Source organism: Myotis daubentonii, chromosome 6 (genome assembly GCF_963259705.1).
Source record: "Myotis daubentonii chromosome 6, mMyoDau2.1, whole genome shotgun sequence".
NCBI lineage: Eukaryota > Metazoa > Chordata > Mammalia > Chiroptera > Vespertilionidae > Myotis > Myotis daubentonii.
The window spans coordinates 44,667,211-44,688,608 of NC_081845.1; the positions used below are offsets into that span (position 1 = coordinate 44,667,211).

General features: G+C 38.6%; 1 protein-coding gene across 3 annotated transcripts in view; it reads left to right on the forward strand.

Moving 5' to 3' along the window:
- Positions 1–21,398, forward strand: part of SIM1 (SIM bHLH transcription factor 1) — a 69,824-nt gene that overhangs the window by 28,948 nt on the left and 19,478 nt on the right. For all 3 annotated transcript variants that reach the window (XM_059700857.1, XM_059700858.1, XM_059700859.1), the window contains exon 10: positions 11,511–11,679. In XM_059700857.1, the coding sequence (XP_059556840.1) occupies positions 11,511–11,679 (169 nt within the window). The remainder of the gene's footprint in view (positions 1–11,510; positions 11,680–21,398) is intronic.

Below are 21,398 nucleotides of genomic sequence, written 5' to 3' on the forward strand. Positions count from 1 at the left end.
TTCCAACACTCCCATTAATTGCTATTGGTGTCCAAATATATGACAGGAAAAGAGCAGCTTTTTTTTTTCCCCCCAGAACTAACCAAATGCAACACAAGGCTTTTCATTTTAATTTTTATACGCTGTTAAGAGACTAATAGTGTTGGAAGTCACAGCATTTCCATTAGCTGTTGAACTCTTACTACAGCCCTGACAAAGTGAAGTATTTGTTGTGCTGGCTTTGGGTAATAGACCCCCACAGGGTTACAGCTCAGGAATGCTGGAAGGCTGACGCCCAGGAGAAGGAGGGCAGAGTGGGTGTCAATTTTATTCCTCCAATCAAAGCAGTTAAAGGAATAACAAAGTGCAGGGTGCCATTTTATTGTGAGGGCTAATTGAAAACCAGAGGAAAATATTTAGAGCCACTACATGGCATTTTACAATATAATATCTTTTCTGTTTGTGCCTCTTCTCTGTCAACTCAATGGGACCTTCATTATAAACAAATTTCTATCATTAGACTCAGCTTAATTTCTGTTGCTATAATTAAGAGGATGGTAAGAAATGTTGCAGAGTGTATTTATCTCTATGGCAAACGTGATGGCTCTTTCATTTGCTCAGCAAGTATTTCTCCAGTGCCTTCTCCGTGCCAGGGCTATGGTGTGGCCAAGACAGACACGATCCCTTCCCTCATGGAGCATAAATTTTAGTGGGAAGAAATAGATAGTACTTATAAACAAATATATCACATAATGTTAGGGAATGAAAGGGGGAAAAAGCAGGACAAAGAGATGAGAGTGTTTAGGGAAGGACTTCTTAAAGATTCCTGAATGAAGGGAGGAAGGCAGCTATGTTGAGTCCTGCAGGGAGAACATTCCTGCCAGTGGGAAGCATGTGCAAAGGCCCTGAGATAGAAAACAACTTGGCAAGTTGATGAACAAAGAAGGTCACTGCAGTTGAAGCAGAGAAAGGCAGGGCAAGAATGAAAGGTGATGATGGTAGAATAGGCGAGTCAGACCATGTTGAGTCTTTTTAAAATTTTTTTTCTTTATTGATTAAGGTATTACATATGTGTCCTTATCGCCCCATTGCACCCCCCCCCACTCATGCCCTCACCCCCCCGTTGTCTGTGTCCATTGGTTTGGCTTATATGCATGCATACAAGTCCTTTGGTTGATCTTCCCCCCTTACCCCCACCCTCCCCTACCTTCCTTCTGAGGTTTGATGGTCTGATCGATGCTTCTCTGTCTCTGAATCTGTTTTTGTTCATCAGTTTATGTTGTTCATTATATTCCATAAATGAGTGAAATCATGTGATATTTATCTTTCTCTGACTGGCTTATTTCATTTAGCATAATGCTCTCCAGTTCCATCCATGCTGTTGCAAATGGTAAGAATTCCTTCTTCTTCTTCTTCTTCTTCTTCTTCTTCTTCTTCTTCTTCTTCTTCTTCTTCTTCTTCTTCTTCTTCTTCTTCTTCTTCTTCTTCTTCTTTTTTTTTACCACAGCATTGTATTCCATTGTGTAGATGTACCACAGTTTTTTCATCCAGTCATCTGCTGATGGGCACTTAGGCTGTTTCTAAATATTAGCTATGATAAATTGTGCTGCTATGAACATAGGGGTGCATATATCCTTTCTGATTGGTGTTTCTAGTTTCTTGGGATATATTCCTAGAAATGGAATCACTGGGTCAAATGGCAGTTCCATTTTTGTCGTCATGTTGGGTCTTAAGGCTTTGGGAAGCCATTGGAGAGTTATGAGTAAAGGCATGGCATGAGCTAATTTAAGCTATGAAGAGCTTATCTGGCTGCTATGAAGGATAGGCTTGGAGGATGGTGGAGGGTAGAGGCAGGGAGACCCGTTGGGAAATGATTGTAATTGCCTAGGTGAGAGAAGATAATGGCTTGAAAGAGGGAGGTAATGAAAGGTCAGATTGAGGATATAGTTTGAAGATAGACAGTTGCAGTGTGCAGATGGATTAGATATGAATTGTGAAAAAAGAGGAGTTAAGAATAGCACCTAGGTTTCTAGCCTGAGCAACTTAGATGATTGGTGGAAAGGAACAGATTTGTAGGTAGGGGCAGAAATTAGGAATGTTTAGTTTGAGATGCCTGTCTTTTATCAGAGTGGATGTTTCAGGTAGATGGCTGGATTTGGGTGTCTGTGGAGAAGGAAGGTTTGGGCTGGAGACTGGGGGTCCTCAACTTATGGAATTTAAAGTCAGTAGAATGGATGAAATCATTAGAGCATGGGTGTTAATAGAGAAGCAGCCTGAAGACCAAGCCCTGTGGCTCTCCAGTGTTATAGGCTTTATAGAACAGAAGGTGCCCAAAAGGAGGCTGAGAGGAAGCAAGCAGTTTGGTAGGAATGGGAGTAGTTTAATGAAAGATATGCAGTGAGGTCAGGTGGTAGAAAAAGTGTGACTTTTGTCTTTGGAGAGTTTCCTCCCTTTTCAGTGGTTTCCCATCTCTTCTGTGGTGTCCTTTTACCAGATTCTTTTAGCTTTTTTCATATCAGATAACAACTGCTCTAGTTCTCAAAGAATGGGCTCCTGATTGGCAGCATCAGCATCAGCCAGGGTGGATGGGTTGTTAAAAATGGAAATTGCGGATTTCACCCTAGACCAGCCATGGGCAAACTATGGCCCGCGGGCCGGATCCAGCCTGTTTGAAATGAATAAAACTAAAGAAAAAAAAGACCGTACCCTTTTATGTAATGATGTTTACTTTGAATTTATATTAGTTCACACAAACACTCCATCCATGCTTTTGTTCTGGCCCTCCGGTCCAGTTTAAGAACCCATTGTGGCCCTCGAGTCAAAAAGTTTCCCCACCCCTGCCCTAGACCTACAAGTGAGAAACTCTAAGGGGTGGAGCCCAGTAAGCTGTGTTTTAGTAAACTTTTTAGGTGCTTCTGATGCAGGCTGAAGTTTGAGAATCACTGCTCTAGGAAAAAGCTGTTAAAATGAATCAATGAAAGGTAACAGATGAAGTTTATTATATTACTAGAGGCCCAGTGCACAAAATTCATGCAGGGGAGGGGGGTGTCCCTCAGCCTGGCCTGTACCCTCTCCAATCGGGGACCCGTTGGGGGATGTCTGACTGCCAGACACACCTCTGACAATCAGGACTGCTGGCTCCTAACCGCTCGCCTGCCTGCCTGCCTGCCTGATTGCCCCTAACTGTTTCTGCCTGCCAGCCTGATCACCCCCTAACAGCTCCCCTGCTGGCCTGATTGACACCTAACTTCCCTGCCCTGCAGGCCTCGTCACCCCCAACTGCCCTCCCCTGCTGGCCTGGTCACCCCCAACTGCCCTCCCCTGATGGCCTGATCTTGCCCCCAACTGCCCTCCCCTGCAGGCCTGATCGCACATAACTGCCCTCCCCTGTCGGCCTTCTTGTGGTGACCATCTTGTGACAACGTCGTGTGATGCCACCTAGACTTTTATTATATAGGATTCCTTTCTGAGGCATCTGTCTAAAGTCAAAGATATAAATATCTAATAGCAAATTTTAAGCATCAGCCAGTAGACCATTATTGAGACATCTTCATGAGTGTTCCAAGAAACCTTCTTAAGTTCTACAAATCATAAAAGTAGGCAGCTGCCTATTCTGTCTGTGGTAATGGGTTCTATTGGTAACTATGCATTTTCTATAGAATTATACAAGCTTTCTGACTTCAAATACAGACAATGAAAATTTTGGCATTTTAGTGGGCAATCCAAACTCTCTAGCAATGATTCAGAAATTATTTTGGTTAAGCACAGCATATCTACCAGGCAATTTTAAATAGTTTCTGAATACTAAAGTACATAATAATAATGGTAGAACATTTGTTGAATGGTGAATTTTTGTTCATAAAATACAACTCAAATATATTTTAGCTGTTTAAATAATAGAGTTTAATGTATCTTTAGACAAGCATTATAATAGTAAGGGCTTAAGGAGATTAGAAATAAATGAATCCAATTAAAGAATATCTGTGAGATTTGATATGTCATAGGTATGAATGAAGTGTTTGCATAGCAACTGTAAAGAAACCATTAATGATTAACTACCTAAAAGAGGTTTAATCAAGAATTAATGATATGGGACATATTATAAAATATTTAAGTTAAACAAATGAAGATTTGTACATTTGAAAACATAGCATCATGCCATCATTTTTGCTGCATCTTCTCCCAGGCAGTTCAAAGTCTGGGGGTCTACTTCTCTATCGTCCGCAGAAATGCCAGTACCGTTGTATTGTGCAGAAAAGAGCTGAGCTTCCCACAGTGCCTTGAGTTTTGGTCTTGCAGAACCTCCACATGCAAAACCCTGGGGGGAATTTGGGGACCCTGTGGGTACCTTTTCTGTTTCTAGAGTTTATGTGGAGTTAACAATTGGAACTGTGGGTTCTTTCACCCTCCCTGCCAGAGGACATTTTCAGGGTTTAGGAATCAGTTTTGCAAGGGTTTTAAGAACTGGGAAAGAAAGCTGTTCCTGTGAGAATAACACCTCAGCCTCATACAAGGTGGTAGGTGGTGGGTTCCCCCATAGCTTATCTAGCTTAGGCATTGGAAGAGTTTTAAAGGGAACACGCATTTGAAAAACATCAGCTTAGTAAACGACAAGGAAGGAGAGAGAGGTGGACACCAGGGGTGGGAGGTGGGAAAGAATAGAAGGAGATGGAAAAGAAGGGGCCAGAGTAGTGTGTGCTTTTTATTTCCTATTTGTTGAAAACATTTTAAAGAAAGAAAAACTTTGGTTGATATTAGTATGACTTTTTCTTTCTTTTTATTTGCTTTTCCCCTTCCCCCAGGTTCTGACTGTGGAACAAGAGACAGACAGTTTTTAATTTATGTCCTTGATGAAAGAGGCAGCACATTTTGCACTTAATTTGTTCAGATCTAACCTTTAAACAACAGTTTCCATTCCTCCACCCTCCTTAAGAAAATAAGAAACAAGAAAGCTATAACAACAATAGAATTTGAAACTTAGGCTTCAAACAAAAGCCATAACTCACAAATATGCCTAAAACTTTAGTAGCTAAATATGAAATGAATTCCCAAACATATAAGTAAAGTTCCTCAGAATAAGAAATGCGGCCCCATTTCAATATGAAGTGAGAATACCTGAAATTTGCCTCAAAGTTTTCTTTTTTAAGAAAATATTTTTCTGATTATAAAAGTAATACATGTTCATTATAGAACAAATTAAGATAATGCAGAGAGGTATAAAGAAAAGCTACAGAACATCTTTAATCTATTTTCTAGATATCTGCTATTGACATTTGAGTTTTTTGCCTTTCACTATATGTACCTGCATACATATACAGTACATGTTATATATGTGTGTGCATATATATACTATACATGCGTATATACTATATAACCTTTTCTTATCTTTCTATTGAAGAGATATTGCATTTATTATCAATTTGTAAAGGTTATTTCTCTGGGGTTTAAAGTATTATTCATTCTCACTCCTTCAATATAGTTATAATAGTTCCAAATATATGGTTGAGGATGAAATTAATGTAGTATTTTAGTTTTCCTACATATAACATATGTTATGCCTGAATTATGATGTTATAAAAATTAAGAGCATTGTTTCCAACAAGAAAACAATAACATAATTAGTTTATTTGATATAGGATCTCACAGAATTTCAGAATGATCATTGCTAATTATATACTGGGAATTAAAAAAAAATAAACTCACATAAATTTGCGTACTTAGCAGGTATCTCTCATTTATGTAGAAAGATTTGCCAGGGTTTTTTTTTTTTGAGTTTTCAATCATTTGGATTTGAGATGAATGAGTTTATGCAATGAGAATTATTTTGTTAATCACTTGCAAGTAAGTATTTGTCCTTGGTTAAGATATAGTGCAACTAGCAAGTAGAGATTGTTATAAGGGATGGAATTTAGGAGGGTGTCCAGATATACCGTCCATCACCCTGTGAGACAGAACTAGAAGGGCCACATGAGTGGGAGAGGCAGTTAGTGTAGGAGCTCAGAGGGAGGAGCAGGAAGAAATCACTGTGGCCCTTGGAGGCAAGGAAACAAATTCAGATGCACCGTGGTGGCAGGTCGGGATTTAGCTCTATTTCAGCTTGTGTCATGGCATTACACAACCCCTTTTGGGAGGATGGTTGGCTTTTCCACAGTTTACTGACACATTAGAGTTTTTGACTTACTTTTTGGTTGTTATTGTTTGCATCCCCACATCTTTCCTTCTTGAAATCACGTGATAGTAGACTTTGTGCCTAAGCCATCCCTTACCTTTGTGGCGTCATCCACACCATCGCATGTTGGGTGAAACCTACAAAATGGAGGAGAAAGGTGCTTCTAGGCAGAGGCGATGTTTATGTAACACCAAAGACTTTTTGAGAACCACTAAAACCGCCAAATCAAATGGAGAAAACCACAAGAAGTAAACACAAATCCACTTATTAGTATGACACTGTTACATTTCCAAGGGTGCCTTAGCCTAATTTCCCAGCAGACGGTCCTCGTCTGTGAGCCCCTCACAGTGTGGGATCCTCCTTATCAGCTTTCTCTGCTGGGCTCCCTGGGAGCCTGAAAATGAAGCATAAAGTAGGGCCCTCTGCTGCAGAGGTTTACCCAGTGGCCAGGCAGGAACTCTGCCAGAATATAAAGAAGGTCAGGCACTTCGTGTAACAGTGACTCTAGAATCCAATTAAAAAGTTTAGTATAAGGCGCAGTCATTCCCACTTAATCCGATCACGGTTTAATACAATCCTCTGCTTATTTCAGTCGGCGCCTTTGGAGCCAAATCAATTGTATGTCTTTGTTTCCACGTTTTCCTCGGTAATTTGATCACCTTCAGCTGTTTTAAAAAAATAGCTCAATTGGGAAATCTGGCAACATCTTTTAAGAATTGCCAAGTAACGTAAAGTAAACAAAGAAGCTCCAGAATGGCCAGCTCCGAAACTGAAGTGCTAAGAAGAAAAATTCAGTTGTCTAAACTGGAAGTAGAATAGGGTGCGGTGAGTTGAAGAGGAAAATTCTTGCAAAGAATCTTTATTCCACATGAGCTGATAAAATATTGTTACCTTTCCTCTGTGCATCCATTCCATTTCACTTGAAGGCTGTAAATATGTTTGTGCTACTGTTGGCATCATGGAGGCGTGTCTCCCAGTTAAAATGATAGAAATGCATTTCTCTGAAGCTGATAGTACCTTTTAGTGGTGAAGATGCTTCCTATTTGCTTTGCAAGGAGTCACACTGAACTTCCCATATAGCAAGGTGGCATTTACCTCGTGGGAGGGTATAGCATATTGCTAAAGGGAATGCTAGAAGGCCAACGATGTGAAAATGGCTCCTTTTATTTCATTGGAATTTGAGAAATTCCAAATGTGTACATGACTATTACAAAGTTTAGAGTAGACTCAGATGGTTAATTCTGAAAATTGAATGATTTCGGACAGTCCATAATGAAATAAGAGGATTACTTTGGTCTGTGCAAATATGGGTGAAATTGACAAGCTGTGTGTCCTATTGCAAATTACCCATTTTACCCTGCTTCCAGAGCTGAGATACCTAGGATGTCTCCAGCTGTGGTAGAAGTCATTCAAGGGAGAAAAAAGAAAACGAATGTAAATTGGCATCACAGGTATTTTGAAAAATATGCCAAAATGTGTCTGCTTACAGTTCCTCTTTTGATATGCCAGTCATGTTTGGGAGAACTGCAGGAGCTGCCCTTAAGACAGTCACCCATGCAGTCCCACACAGGGTCAGTGTGGCACTTTTAAGAAAGCTGCAGAAGTGGAGCAGGCTGTGTCCTTCCGTTATGAAAGTCAGCTGAGTCAAGGTCTCCCTCTACTCATTTTAGAGTCTAAGTTCTGTGTGCCCAATAATTTTATTTTGTCCCACTCCAAAGGAAAGCAGTGTTTATGCATACATCTAACTCTGAGAGTGTGTGTGATACCAGCACATGCTTTACTGTGTGGAAGGGAGAGAGGTAAGGCCAGACTCTTCTTTGTGTCTGAGTCTGGAGAGGGGAAATGGAACTCGTAATGTGATTCCCATCAGCAGCTAGCCCTTTAATCTATACAAATGAAATACTCAATTTAATAGAATTCTAAAAATAAAACAAATGCTTTGTTCTTAGTGAATCTGCCATTCAGACTCCTCTTGGCAGCACATCAACCGTACTTGAAATGTCTTTAAGTGGGCTTTTTTTATTGTGCTTTTCATCCGAACACATTTTTTGAGCTGTTAGAGTTTTGTACAGGCTGAGCTTTTCTCAGAGTATTGGGCCTGTGGTGCTCTAAGATTCCCATTTGCTGACTTAGCAATAAAGAACTTTCCTGAATAAGTATTTCGACCATAGAGTTTAGAGGCTAAAAATTAATAGAGAAGATTAAAATGAGTTTGAGGTGGAAAGAAATATAGCATAGGGAGGTGTTTGTAATGAAATGGATTACAAAATTGCTACCAAAGTGAAACAATTGTTCTGGGGAATTTGGTAGTGAGTAACTGCTATGGAATGTGGGAGTTAAGAAATAATACTATTTATTGAGCATTTACTGTGTTCTAGGTACTGTGTTATGAGTTCTTCATATAATATTTCATCTACCCCCCCTCCCACATCCCTATGAGGTATAACTAGGAAATTGAGGTCTAGATGTGTTGTTACATAAGAAGTGGCTCAAGCCCTGATCCAGGGGATTCATTTTTGTATTTTTTGAGATGCATCAAAACATAAAGCATTTTTATTAATTTATCAAGAGCATTTGTATAAATCTTACATTTACTAGAGTTTTCATGTGAGTATTTAGAATTTCAAGTCATTAATTGGTTTTAAAATGTTATTTAAGCCTATTTAATTTGGAGTATTTCTGTCATTGGAAGCTATACAAAAATTTTGGGAAAACTTTTTCAATTTGTTGAGATGCATACTTGTGGAATCTGAGATTCTGCAAGAGAAAAACAGTCTTGTTTACTCTGACTATAGCCATGAAGTCCCTATGCTAATGTTGTATTAAGAACAAGTGTACAGAATCATTTAGCCATATTTTCAGGGGTGCATGATTTTTGCTGTTAGTCTAGGGCTTGTCAGGCAAGGACTGGGTGAATACTCTGCTGCCCAGCAGACAAGATAACATTTGACACAGAAGATGCCCACATGTTGATGAGACCTTCTCTCAGAGCCCATCTTGCTTGGCTCATTGTCACACATGTGCTCTCAGGGCAAGTGGGTGAGGGGACCTACAGCCATGAGGGTCTCTTTCCACAGAGAAAGGCTGTTGGGTTGCAAGTTATTCGCAGTCACTGGGGGAAACAATTCTTTCTTAGTTGCAACTGTGAAATATTGTGCAAATGGCATTGGAGCACAACAGAATATCTCTTGATTCTTGTCCTCTAAGAACGTAGAATTCCCTGGGAAAGATAACACATAATCACTTGAAAAGTAAGGTAAGAGGAGGAAAAAGATAATTCCTGGTCCCCTCCTATTTCTCCCTAGTGCCTTTTTCATGAGGGTAGCGACTTAGTCCTTCTGCTCATTGATGTCTCCGCAGCCTCTGGAACAGAGCCCACACAGAGACACTCAGTACACATGTACTAGTATGGAAGGAATTGAGGAAGGCCTTCATAGAGGCAAATGGCATTGAAGGTAGTTCTTTGTAAAAGGAGATTTATAGGTATGTATTGGGGGGTGGGGAGTCAGGAAAGTATAAGGTCTGTTTGGGGAGAACAATTTTGGATGAAGTGAGGGGCTGATGAAGGAAAAATTTGGGATATTGTAAAAAAAATAGGTGGGAGTCACAGTTCCACATTTTGGAGCACATTGGATTCCTGGCCAAGGCGTGCTCAGTTTGTGTTGTGTGTTGTCCTTAAAGGAGTTGGTTAGAGCAGTAAAACAGACCAGGGATGTGATCTGACTTCCCCAGCCCAGAAGACAAATTGCATGCTCACCTTCTAAATTATTGTTGCTCATATAGGAGAATTAGGTTTTTACTTGCACTGAATAGATGGATTATTTGAAATGAAGCCATTGTAATTTGCTGACATAATCACTAGGCTGTAGTTTGTGGCAGAGATATCATCGAAACTGTTTTAGCTGGTTTCTATTCCTAGCCACTTGAGGGATTCCTGGCTTGGATTATACTTTTACTTTTGCCTGATCTCTCTATAGAAGAATAAACAGGGGGGAAAGAATAAAAGGTAAATGAATATTTGCTGATCCATGGAAGTGTGCTAGTCACTTTTACATATATAATGTTATTAACTTATTATATTTCATAAACCCATCCTAATCTAAAGAGTATAAAAATGCATATTAAAATGTTAAAAGGTGAACCCATTTGATAAAAGGAAAAAGAGATAAGAAAACTAATGGAAGCCAGTGGAGTTTGCTGCACAAATACCTGCAATGACACTTGTACTCTTGCTAGAGGTGGTTACAGATTGGACTTGGGGCTTTTTGAATTCTAGTGCAGAGAGCAAAACATGGTGAGTTATATGGTTCACAGTATTCATGAAATAAAAAGATATCGAATATTCCGGAGCGGCCCAGCTAGTTCTGGAACCTAAAAGAGAATTTTCTCATGAGTCCTTATGAAGAAGACTCTGAAACATTTTATTTTGGCTGCCAGTGGAAAGGGTTGATATCCTCTATGAAAACCGAGGAGTCAGAGGAGATGCCCTGCTGCCTAGAATGGACTGAGGTGGGAGCTGTGGGCGGGGCCACGACTGTCATCTTCAGCCCCTAAGTACCTCATGGAGTAGCTTTGCAATGAACTCCCTGAGATACACTTTGTATCCTCTTCATATCAGTCTGCAGTTATGCTTGTTTATTTGTTCAGTGTCTCTTCTCTCAAATAGACTGTAATCTGCACAAGGGGAGGGCTTTACATATCTTACTATCCTCTCGTCACTACAGAGCACAAAATCCATATACATTAGGAGCTTAATACAAATTTATTGAAGGAAGGAAGGACTGCAAAGAACTGGTGATAAGATGTATCCTAAGGTAACTGAATTAATTAGGGATTTTTCACTTATTTATAAATCCGGTTACATTAGTTTGCTAGCTGTAAGAATATTTGCAATGTTTATCAGGATTATTGATCTTGGAACAGCTGATAGAAGACATTCTCCTGGTCAATAATCGGATAGCATCAGATGGCCAGTTGTCTGTTGAGGTCACCTCATACAGGAAATCTTTAGAGTAGGTTTTATAATCCATATCTCACCAATTAGGAGACAGAATCTCAGAGATGTTGAATTAGGTTTTTTCCCCCCTACTTATAAAAATAATGAAAAAACATTTTAATCAAGACATTTTCATAAGCATGTAATATAATTTGACTGCAGTATATAGGTGGCAGCTACATTCACACACATTAGTTAAATATTAGGCATTTCTAAAACAATCGAGGGGTTTGTGGATACCAGTTGTATGGCCAACTACTGCTTGCTTCCTTTTTGAGTACGGATTACTGTCATTCCTGGTGAGAGAATGTATGAATTCCATTGCCTGTGGTGGTTGATTAAGGGCTATGTCCTCCCACCCTGCAGGGACACAGAGTACAAAGGGCTGCAACTCTCCCTGGATCAGATCTCAGCCTCCAAACCAACCTTCTCCTACGCCAGCAGCTCCACTCCTACCATGCCTGACAACAGGAAGGGGGCCAAGTCCAGACTCTCCAGTTCAAAGTCAAAGTCCAGGACTTCCCCATACCCTCAGGTATGTGAGTTGCCGTTTTGCAAATTCCTTTTTTTGTGTGACTTGGTTTGGTCTCATCGTGGAAGAAGTATAAAAACTGGAATGAATTACCTGGTTTTAATAAATTTAAAACCTTTATAAATCTGGAAAGCTTTCTAAAACTATTTTCTTTCTCTCTTTTTTTTCTTTAAAAAACCAACTAGTAAAAATTTAAAAAGATCTTGTGGTTACTGCTTTTATATAAAGGTTGTGAGAGTCTCAGTTTGCAGTCAGAACTATAACTTTGTTATTTCAAGGAGATTAATCCAACACCCCCCTTCTACCCCCACAATGATTAAGCAGAAAGGTGTAGCCAGCATAGCAAAATATGGAAAACAAGAACTTGGTGTAGAAGAATTGACAGGAACGGAAGTCAAAGGAAATTGAGAAGTGGAGGCAAAGGATCAAGGATGCATTTCATCAGATTTGAGCACAGATGGACTATTTATGGAGAGGAATGAAACAGGGAGGGTCTTCCAGATGGCAGGAGTGGTAGGAAAAGCAACTCTTCTCATCTCTGCAAGGTGGTGAGCTGATGAGACCCAGAGGAGGCATTCAGAAACACTTTAAGGTACAAAGAGGAGTCCTGATTCTTGGAAGGAAAACCTTCTTTTTCTGATCAGTCACTGAGATATAGAAACTAGACTGTGTCAAGGTGTGTATACTCTCTCCTGGCCTGACGAGAGTAGGACAGAACTGGGGCTTCCTCACTCCCAATATACTATGACCACCTCACTTCTATCCTGTCTTTAAGGGTGTCATATTGAACTTCCTGCAGTGTACTAGAATGACTTAGGAGGTGATCCCTCGGCGAATATAAAACCAAACTGGATTTGAAGTTATTTCATCAAAGAGGCCTTAATCATTTATGTTTTTAATATATTTTTAATGTAAAAAATGGCAATCTATTATGTACAGAAATGAATATTTCCTTACTTATCAGAGCATATTATTCTGTTGACTTTTACAAGTAAATAGTGTTGGAGGAAATGTCATTTACTGACCTAATGGTCCCTAAGAAGCTACTATTTGATAGATTATTGTAGTGGCTTAGTATATGAAGATGAGAAGATCATGGCTTCAGGAGACTTATATCACATGGTTTAAAATCTCCCACAAAAGACCAGATGTCTTTGCTCTGATAAAAGGGAGGAAAGTAGATGTGTGACGCCTAGACATTTTTCAGCAGACACCTTCTGTTACGAGGACTGAGCACTGTACTTATAAAGTGCATTTGATTTAAAGTCACCATGGAAGAGGAATTTTATCAAATATCTGAGAAGCTTTTCTTATTAGTATCTTGTACCTTGGGAAAAGTTTACTTTCTCTTTTACTATTGGAAAGGGTGGGTTATATCTTTTGGTAATTCTATCCTTAAATACATAGGAGTGTTGGCACATAGATGAAATAATTTAAATTAGGAAGTTCTAAGTTAAGAAAAAGTTTGTCTATTATACAGAATAAAATATCCTCATTGAACTTCCAAAACCTCACTGTCTAAGTTATGTTTTCTTTCATGCTCAGCTCTTAATGCCTAAAATTTTTATTTGTTTACTTTAAAAGTAACTGCTAATTAAAAAAGGTTTTAACTGCTATTAGGCTGCTTCTTGTGTGTGGGGGTATGAGTTAATTTGAAAATTATACATATTCCGTGGTTTTAAAAAGAAATAATACAGAGTAGTGGAAAGTAAAATATCCCCTTTTATTCCCTCATTTTCCCTCTCTGAATTTGTGCTTTATTCTAGAAATGTTCGATGAGGTATAAATCATGCACATGCACACACATATGTCCACCTAGGATGTCTCTTGATGTTTGTGTGTTCATTTTTGTGGTTAATACATATATAAATGCAGTCCTTAGAATTTTAGCAGTATGTCTCACTTGAAATTGTGCAGTCATGAATTAAGTTTATTTAACATTTATGCATCTGGTAAAGGTTATTCTTTAATTGTGTTTACTTTAGATAATCATGGGTGGCTGATAGACAAGATAACATGCATTTGTAGTGAATTGTCATGCGTAAGCAGAGGATTCTCTGGGGACACATTGGAAAAGCATGGCATCTCGGGCAAACTTATTACTATACCATCATCTTGAATTCCAAATCCTCAAGAATTTTAAAGAAAAAGATATTCAGCTTCTCAAAAGTCTTATTTGGTTCATATTTATCCTTCTTAGTTTTTAATTTTCATGTAATACATATTTGAGTCAGTAGATGCTAGCTGAGCACCTGCATCAGAAAGATGCTATGCTGGCTATTGTGGTTAAGGAGGGCAGAGGTTGGGTAAAAGGTACTATAATATAAAGAAGTGGTGTATGAAGTGTTCTTAAATGTTGTGGTACAGTTGGAATAAATTATATATTTGAATACACAGTATATAGGAGATGGCATATACAAAGGGCTTTACAAGTGTTGTCAGCTACAGGCACTCTAGCCTGGATGGTTGGGGAAGTTGTTGTAGGTGATCTGGTTTTGAGGGTAGAATTCAGGTATGTGGGCATAAGGGAAAGGAGAGGATACTTCAGGATGACCAAGATCACGAAGAAATTCAGGAATGCATTGTTCATGTGACTGGGTTTGGAGGTGAAGTGTGGGAGGGTAGGCTCCTGTGAATATGGACTAGGGGTGATATGTTTGGAAACATTAAATGGTACTAACTGTCTACTTGGTCAAGGAGTTTAGAGTTTGCTTTGTGGAGAACCAGCAAAGGTTTTGAATAGAAAATGAGAGCATTCATGTGGTTGAAGAAAAACAAACTACTTAGGAGACTCTTATTGATAGTGCTGGTGTGAGTGCATGAAGGCCTGAACTCAAGTTCTTTACTGAAGTAAAAGGTGTTGTATAGGAAGAATGGGCAAATTTCGGTCTTTGGCTGCTTGTACCTCTTCTTGTTATAGATATATTTTGATCATTATAGATTTATTTTGAAATTACATTTTAAAGCTTAATTTTTCTTCAGATAAATATCCATCCAGAAGTGGAATTTCTGGGTTGCATGGTAGTTCTATTTAAAAATATATTTAGGAACCTTCATACTATTTTCCATAGTGGCTGCACCAATATATAATCTCACCAACTGTGCAAGATGGTTACCTTTTCTCCACATCCCTACTAACACTTGTTATTTGTTGTCTTTTTGATAACAGCCATTCTAGCAGGTATGAAGTGATATCTCATTGTAGTTTTTATTTGCATTTCCCAGATGATTAGTGATGTTGAATATTGTTTTTAATATGTCTGTTGGCCATCTGTACGCCTTTTTTGAAGAAAATGTCTGTTCAGGTCCTCTGCCCAATTGGATTGTTTTTTTTTTATTTTGATGTTGAGTTATATAAATTCTTTATGTATATTTGGATATTAACTCCTTATCAGATATATCATTTGCAAATATCTCCTCCCATTCAGTAGGTTACCTTTTTGAAAGATACATGCACCCACTATGTTCATTGCAGCATTATTCACAATAGCAAGATATGAAAGTAACCTAGGTGTCCATTGGTAGATGAATGGATAAAGATGTGGTATCTATATGCAGTGAAATATTACTCAGCCATAAAAAGAAGAAAATCTTGTCATTTGCAACAAAATGGATGAACTTAGAGGGTACTAAGTCAGAAGTAAGTCAGACAGAGAAAGACAAGTACTGTATGAATTCACATACTTGTGGAGTCTAAAAAACAAAATAAAAACAGAAACAGATGCATATATGCAGAGAACAAACTGATAGTGCTACAGAGGAAGATAGTGGGAGAATTGGGGGAAAGGTGAAGGGGAATAAGAGGTACAAACTTCCGGTTATATAAAAAAAGTCATGGGGATATAATATACAGCATAGGAAAAATAGTCAATATTATTACAATAACTTTGTATGGTGACATATGTTTATTAGACCAACATTGTCATGATCATATCATAAGGAATAGAAATGTTGAATCATTCTGGCATGTACCTAAAACTAATATAATATGGTATATCAACTAGACTTAGTAAAAGATAAAGTTTACTTTCTGTAGCTTATGATACACTTGTACTGAATTTCCACTTACATATTATTGATAGACACATAATAAATGCATTTTTAGTTACTAAATAATTAAGCTTTTACTTGTGTTTAATTTTAAATACTTCCTCTTTTCTCAAAAAAAGAGAAAAATCTTTTTTGTTGTTGTTATTTTCATGTTTCCATATTTGTGGCATGCAATTTTCATCAGCATTTTAAAGAGGCTGTTTCCAGAGCAAAACTGACCTCATAGGGTAACAGGCTTTGCCTTTTATTAGTTATAAAAATGGTGTTTCAATAATTCTATCTATATTATTTATTAGGTTCTTTGTTCTATTATGTTCATTAAAAACATATCTAGACATTTCTCACAAAGATTTGAAGAGTGGTAAACAGCAACATTGCTTTTTGGAATTATTTAAGCACACTTATTGGAACATGCAAGACATGCACAAATTGTAATTCACTGCCACCACCAGTCTGCAGCAGTGATGAACTTTCAGGTCCCCTTTTGGTATGCAATGCCCTTAGGAATGATTTTAGACTTGATTATATTAGAGTCACTTAATGAATGACTCAATCACCTTTACCCTCTATGTATTACTTGGGACAAGATAGGTCAAAATAGAATTGTTTTGAATGGTTTAAAGAAAATTGTTGTAAGAAATATTATAGTTAATTTCTAAATACTCTGAAGATAGCTACTATGCTGCTATATAGCAGCCATCTTATCTTTATGACAGTTGTATTTCATTGTTATTGGGTTTATATTCATGAAAATAATTATGGCCAGTATGTACCCTCCTGCTTTTCTGAATCATCCTGCCCTCCTTTAGGTTTTTCCCTGGTCACTAATAACCAATCCACTATATGATTCCATAACAACAGGGCATGCATGCGGCAGGTTATGCTTCTGAAATCTAAAAGTATTTAATCACTTCCTAGAGGTACACTGTAACACTTGCAAGTTTTACTCCACATCTGTTGCTTTCAATAATCCCACGGAACCCTTTTAGTTTTCGTTGCTAGCAACCTGGCTTCCTTTTGGTAAAGGTAAAAACTCTTTCTGCAAAGATTCATCTGGCCTCAAAAATACACCAGGGACTGCAATGCTGCCTTTTTAAATTACAGAGAAAAGAAGGACCAAGATTTCTCCAGTGTAGTTTTTCCTTATACATACTACTTTTACCACTACCAGGATAGACATCCCTTCATTTCATGTTTTGTATGCAACATGAGAATATGAAATCCTTAACAAAAAGATTTTAATACATACTGCAAAAAATGAGGTTATCTTTTCAGAAATTTTTTACACTGTATAGTATAATTTTTAAACTATACAGAATATACACTATTCTCAAAAATATAGACTTGTTTATATTTTCTGACCATGTATGAATTTGAGATCAGTCTCCTTTTTTTCTAGAAATATCAGATTATTAGAGTGAACCTTTATAGTCTTTCTAGATCATCTACATAAATTAAAACATTTTGACCTCTGTGTTACAGATTTGTGCTTTGGTTTTTACTAACTCTTGCATTTAGTTGAATATTATGTGGATGGGCAGACAGGCATCCAGGGCTGTTGGCTGGTGCCCATCCTTCCCTGATTACTAACAGGTTTTCTCCATGATCACTTTATGGGGTCACTCCCTAATGACACAGTTCCCCATTTATTAGCTTTCTTTGACTCCCAAATGTACCCGTCACAAACCCTGCTTCTCTATCCTCACTGAGCACACGGGTTTCAGGAGGAACCTAGGTGCCTTATTTGAAATAGGCTAGTGAAGTCTGCTACAAAGGACACATGTACTTGCTGAGGGGATGTGCAGGACAAAGGAGCAATCTTATTAAGGGTGTCTGCAGAGAAACGTGACATTGTGGGAAGTATGATGGATAGAATGGGTGATGAGATGGAAGGGAACAACAGTGGGGAGAGGCAAAGTGGTGGGTTCTGGTACAGTCTCCCTAAGCCACTATCAGAAATTTCTTTGTCTCTGACCTTGCTTTGGGACATGATAGTATAAGATATCGATTAAAGAAAGGTCCATATTTATGGTAGATAAACTAGGTATGTGGATTAGAAATAGGACCATATGCTTTTTTGTTGGTTTACTCAAGTGGGCAGATATCTTAACTCGTTCATTGATTTTTATGACAGTATCACAACATATAGTGATATATATCACATACAATGCATTCCCAAGAGTGAGAATGCAATGACAACAAATCTCACAAAAATTTAAATAAACAGATGGCTATATTTAGTCACATTAGGTTTATAAGCAAGGAAGCAAGACATTATTGACTAGGAAAAGATCAATGAGAAGAAAAAATAGAAACAGCAGCTTCAATGAGGGAGGTGGAATGAAATTTAGCCAAAGTGAGAAGATAAAAGGAAGACAATTTTGGAGGAAGTTAATGGAGACTCTTAAGGTTCATTAGGACAGGAGATGTTGCTCTTGATAACCAGGCACCTGATTGCCTTGGGCACCTGAAAGTCCTTAGTAGTTACTGAATGAGTGTATGAATGAATCAATGGATGAGTCCACAAAGGTGATAGGATAGGTGCAGAAAGAAACAGGGGAGTGATGAGATATTCTGGGGATATAGTCCTTGCCTCTGGGGATACAGTCCTTGCCCCCGAGGGCTTACAGATTCAGTAAAATGTAAACGGAGAATATAAACAGGGTGGTATGTATGTAATAAAGGTGGTATGTATGTATGTATGCATGCCCCATGGTATGCATGTGGTGGAGGCAGTGGTGGTAGTTGAGGTGGTGTGTGTTATGGGTAGGCCTGCTCTTTCAGCAGTGGTCTGGAGGTGGGAGTTGGGGGCTGACAGTGAATGACATCAAGGTCTAGAGACCAGCATGCCATGGGGAGTTATCAGTGGGTCAGATTTATTCTTGTTTGCAGTGGGGCTATGGGATGACAGCTACTAAATCCCTGTATCCCCTGGGTGCCCCCCTCAAGGACCAGACTCATATTCTATCTCCCAGGTGTGGTTTTCTCTCTCTTCACTCATTTACTTTTCTTTCTTTCTTTTTTTTGTTCATCAGATTATTTATTCACTTGATTCTTAGATTCACTTGTTTTTTTTTACAATCCCCTGGCCTCCCCTACCCCCCCAGTGTCTTGTGTCCATTGGTTATGCTTATATGCATGCATACAAGTCCTTCGGTTGATCTCTTACCGGCCTCCCTCCTGCCCTCCAACCCTCCCCTGCCTTCCCACTGCAGTTTAACAATCTGTTATCTGTTTGAGGCAGCTCTGCCTCTGTATCTATTATTGTTCAAAAGTTTATAATGGTTTCTATTATCCATGAATGAGTGAGATCATGTGGTATTTTTCCTTCATTGACTGGTCATTTACTTTTCATTTCCCATCACTGGTGTCCTAAGAACTCCCTCAATGGAGTATTGTAATACATCTTAATTTTTTCCCCAGTTTGGGAAATTTTCCTCTCTAGTCTGCCCTGCCTCCCAGATTGACCTTAAAAGACCACTGATCATGTCAGTGCTTACAGACCTTCCACCACCCTAGCTGTCACTTAAGGTCACTTATAATTGAATCCTAAATTACCTGAACCCTGTGATCCAGACAGACCCCTCTGCACATTATTTGCTGAATGCATTGTCCTTACCTACCTCCATGCTTGAGCTCATGCATTTTTCAAAATTCTGCCTATTTTTTTAAGGCCCAGATTGAGTGCAATTTCTTTCATGGTATATAACAGTTACATCTCTACTTTTGACCTCTATTTAGAATAGTGTATGTTCTACCACCTTTTGGATATGCCATATGTCCTCTGTTGGCCCATAATTTCTTTGAAAGTAGTAACCATGTCTATTTGATTTCCTCCCCTCATGTGTCCCAGCACCTAGTATGGTGTCTTCCACATATTTACTTACTAAATGTTAATGGAATGATTTAATAAACAAATATATTTAAAAGAATGGGAATACTTTGTTAATTGTTTGTAGAGGTATAAGAACAATAGGAGGGAAAATACTCTGCTACTAAGGAATTTATAACCTAGAAGATATGCTTGCAAACAACCTAGAGATGATTTTACAAATGCCAAATCCTTCATTGCAAATCAAACACCTAGGTGCTTAGGAGGAATTAGATGTGGTGGAAGCTACAGACTCTTTCAAGAGTGAAACTATGAACATGCAGAGGCAAAGGACCATCCATATCCATCCTGAAGTGGGTTTTCTGATCATGTTCCTTTTGTCATCTCCAGTGAAACAATGGAAAGATATGACAGTTGATATTTGCTTTCTCTGTGTTTTAATTGCAAAATAATGCGAGTGTCTGTGCAGGAAATGCTGTTTGGCTTTGTCTTCCATCTCAGGAACATGTCCTTGTTTATGGGCACATCCCTGGCTCCAGGGCTCAGTTCCCATGATTAGTAGATGCTTTCTAGATCAGTGTCTCATTCTTCTTTCAATAGCTCCACACATCTTGGTCCTACACCATTCGTCTTAGTATGCTGTATAAGGGATATATTTGATTGTTTTATGGTTTGGTTTTTGATCTTCTGGACATAACGATTATGAGGCCATGCCCCTTCATGTTTCTTGGCCCATGGCTCCTCTTCTGCCCCATCTATCTGGTTCCAGATTCTCCAGAACACTCCATCACGTTTAGACTACTTTATCATTCTCCTTGTTGTTCTTTCTGTCTCTGATCCTTCCTGCCAGGGTAATCTTTTCGAAATATCAGTTTTGCCATGTACCCAACTCATCCATCCTTATTTAAAAAGCTACAGAAGCTCCTTATTGATTACACAATGAGGTCCAATCTCTACAATCTGACCCAGGTTGTACTGCCTACTCCTTCAGCGACCCCTACATCAGGTCTGCCCTCTAACTGGAGTCTGCTGTGTCCTCTCCATAAAGACACTTTTCCTTTTGATCTTAAATCCTATGCACCCCTACACCACTGCTGCAGCATCACCTCTTGTCCCCACAGATCCCTGGCTGTGAGGCATAATTCATGTTAAACACGTCTCTGTTTTATAACCTAGGATGATTTGGATCTGTGGGAGATACAATGTCAAAAAAGAAATTGGGCAGTGGGTAAAACAGCTGGGCTGAATCAAACGGAAAGCCTCTGCTTCTGGCTTAATGGAAGTGATAGCTGGAATGTGTGATTCTGCTGAGCCCACCATTTCCAAGATGTATCCAGAAAAATTTATTATAGAAAAATCTATAAAATTAAATTTAGTTAAAAATAAACAGTGAAATTAAAGAGAGCAGTGCCTTATTTGAAAGTTCTCGGTGGGTTTTGAGCCTCTAATAATGAGAACCTTCTAGAGTTAAGAACATTGGATTTGGATATCTTTAGGAAAGCTAGATTTCTTTAACTTTCCTGTCTTTCACAGATTTTAAGGAAACCCCCTTAGCATATTATAGTGCATTGAATTGCTGTGTGAAGGTCAGAGTTCTGATGTATATTGTTTAATAGGTAGTTATAACAGTTTTAATAGTTTTCCTCATTATTTTACTGAGCTTGGCTTAGAAGAATATAGGTAGGTCCATACTTCTGTTTACATACAACAGTTTGAAATTGATTAACTCAGTAGAGGGCCTTGGAGCTTCAATTTATTTTCACAAAATTACAAATCTGATAGATCTCTTTCAGTGTGCAGAAGGCCAGCAGTACGCCTGCCAAGCTGTTGGCTCCATTCT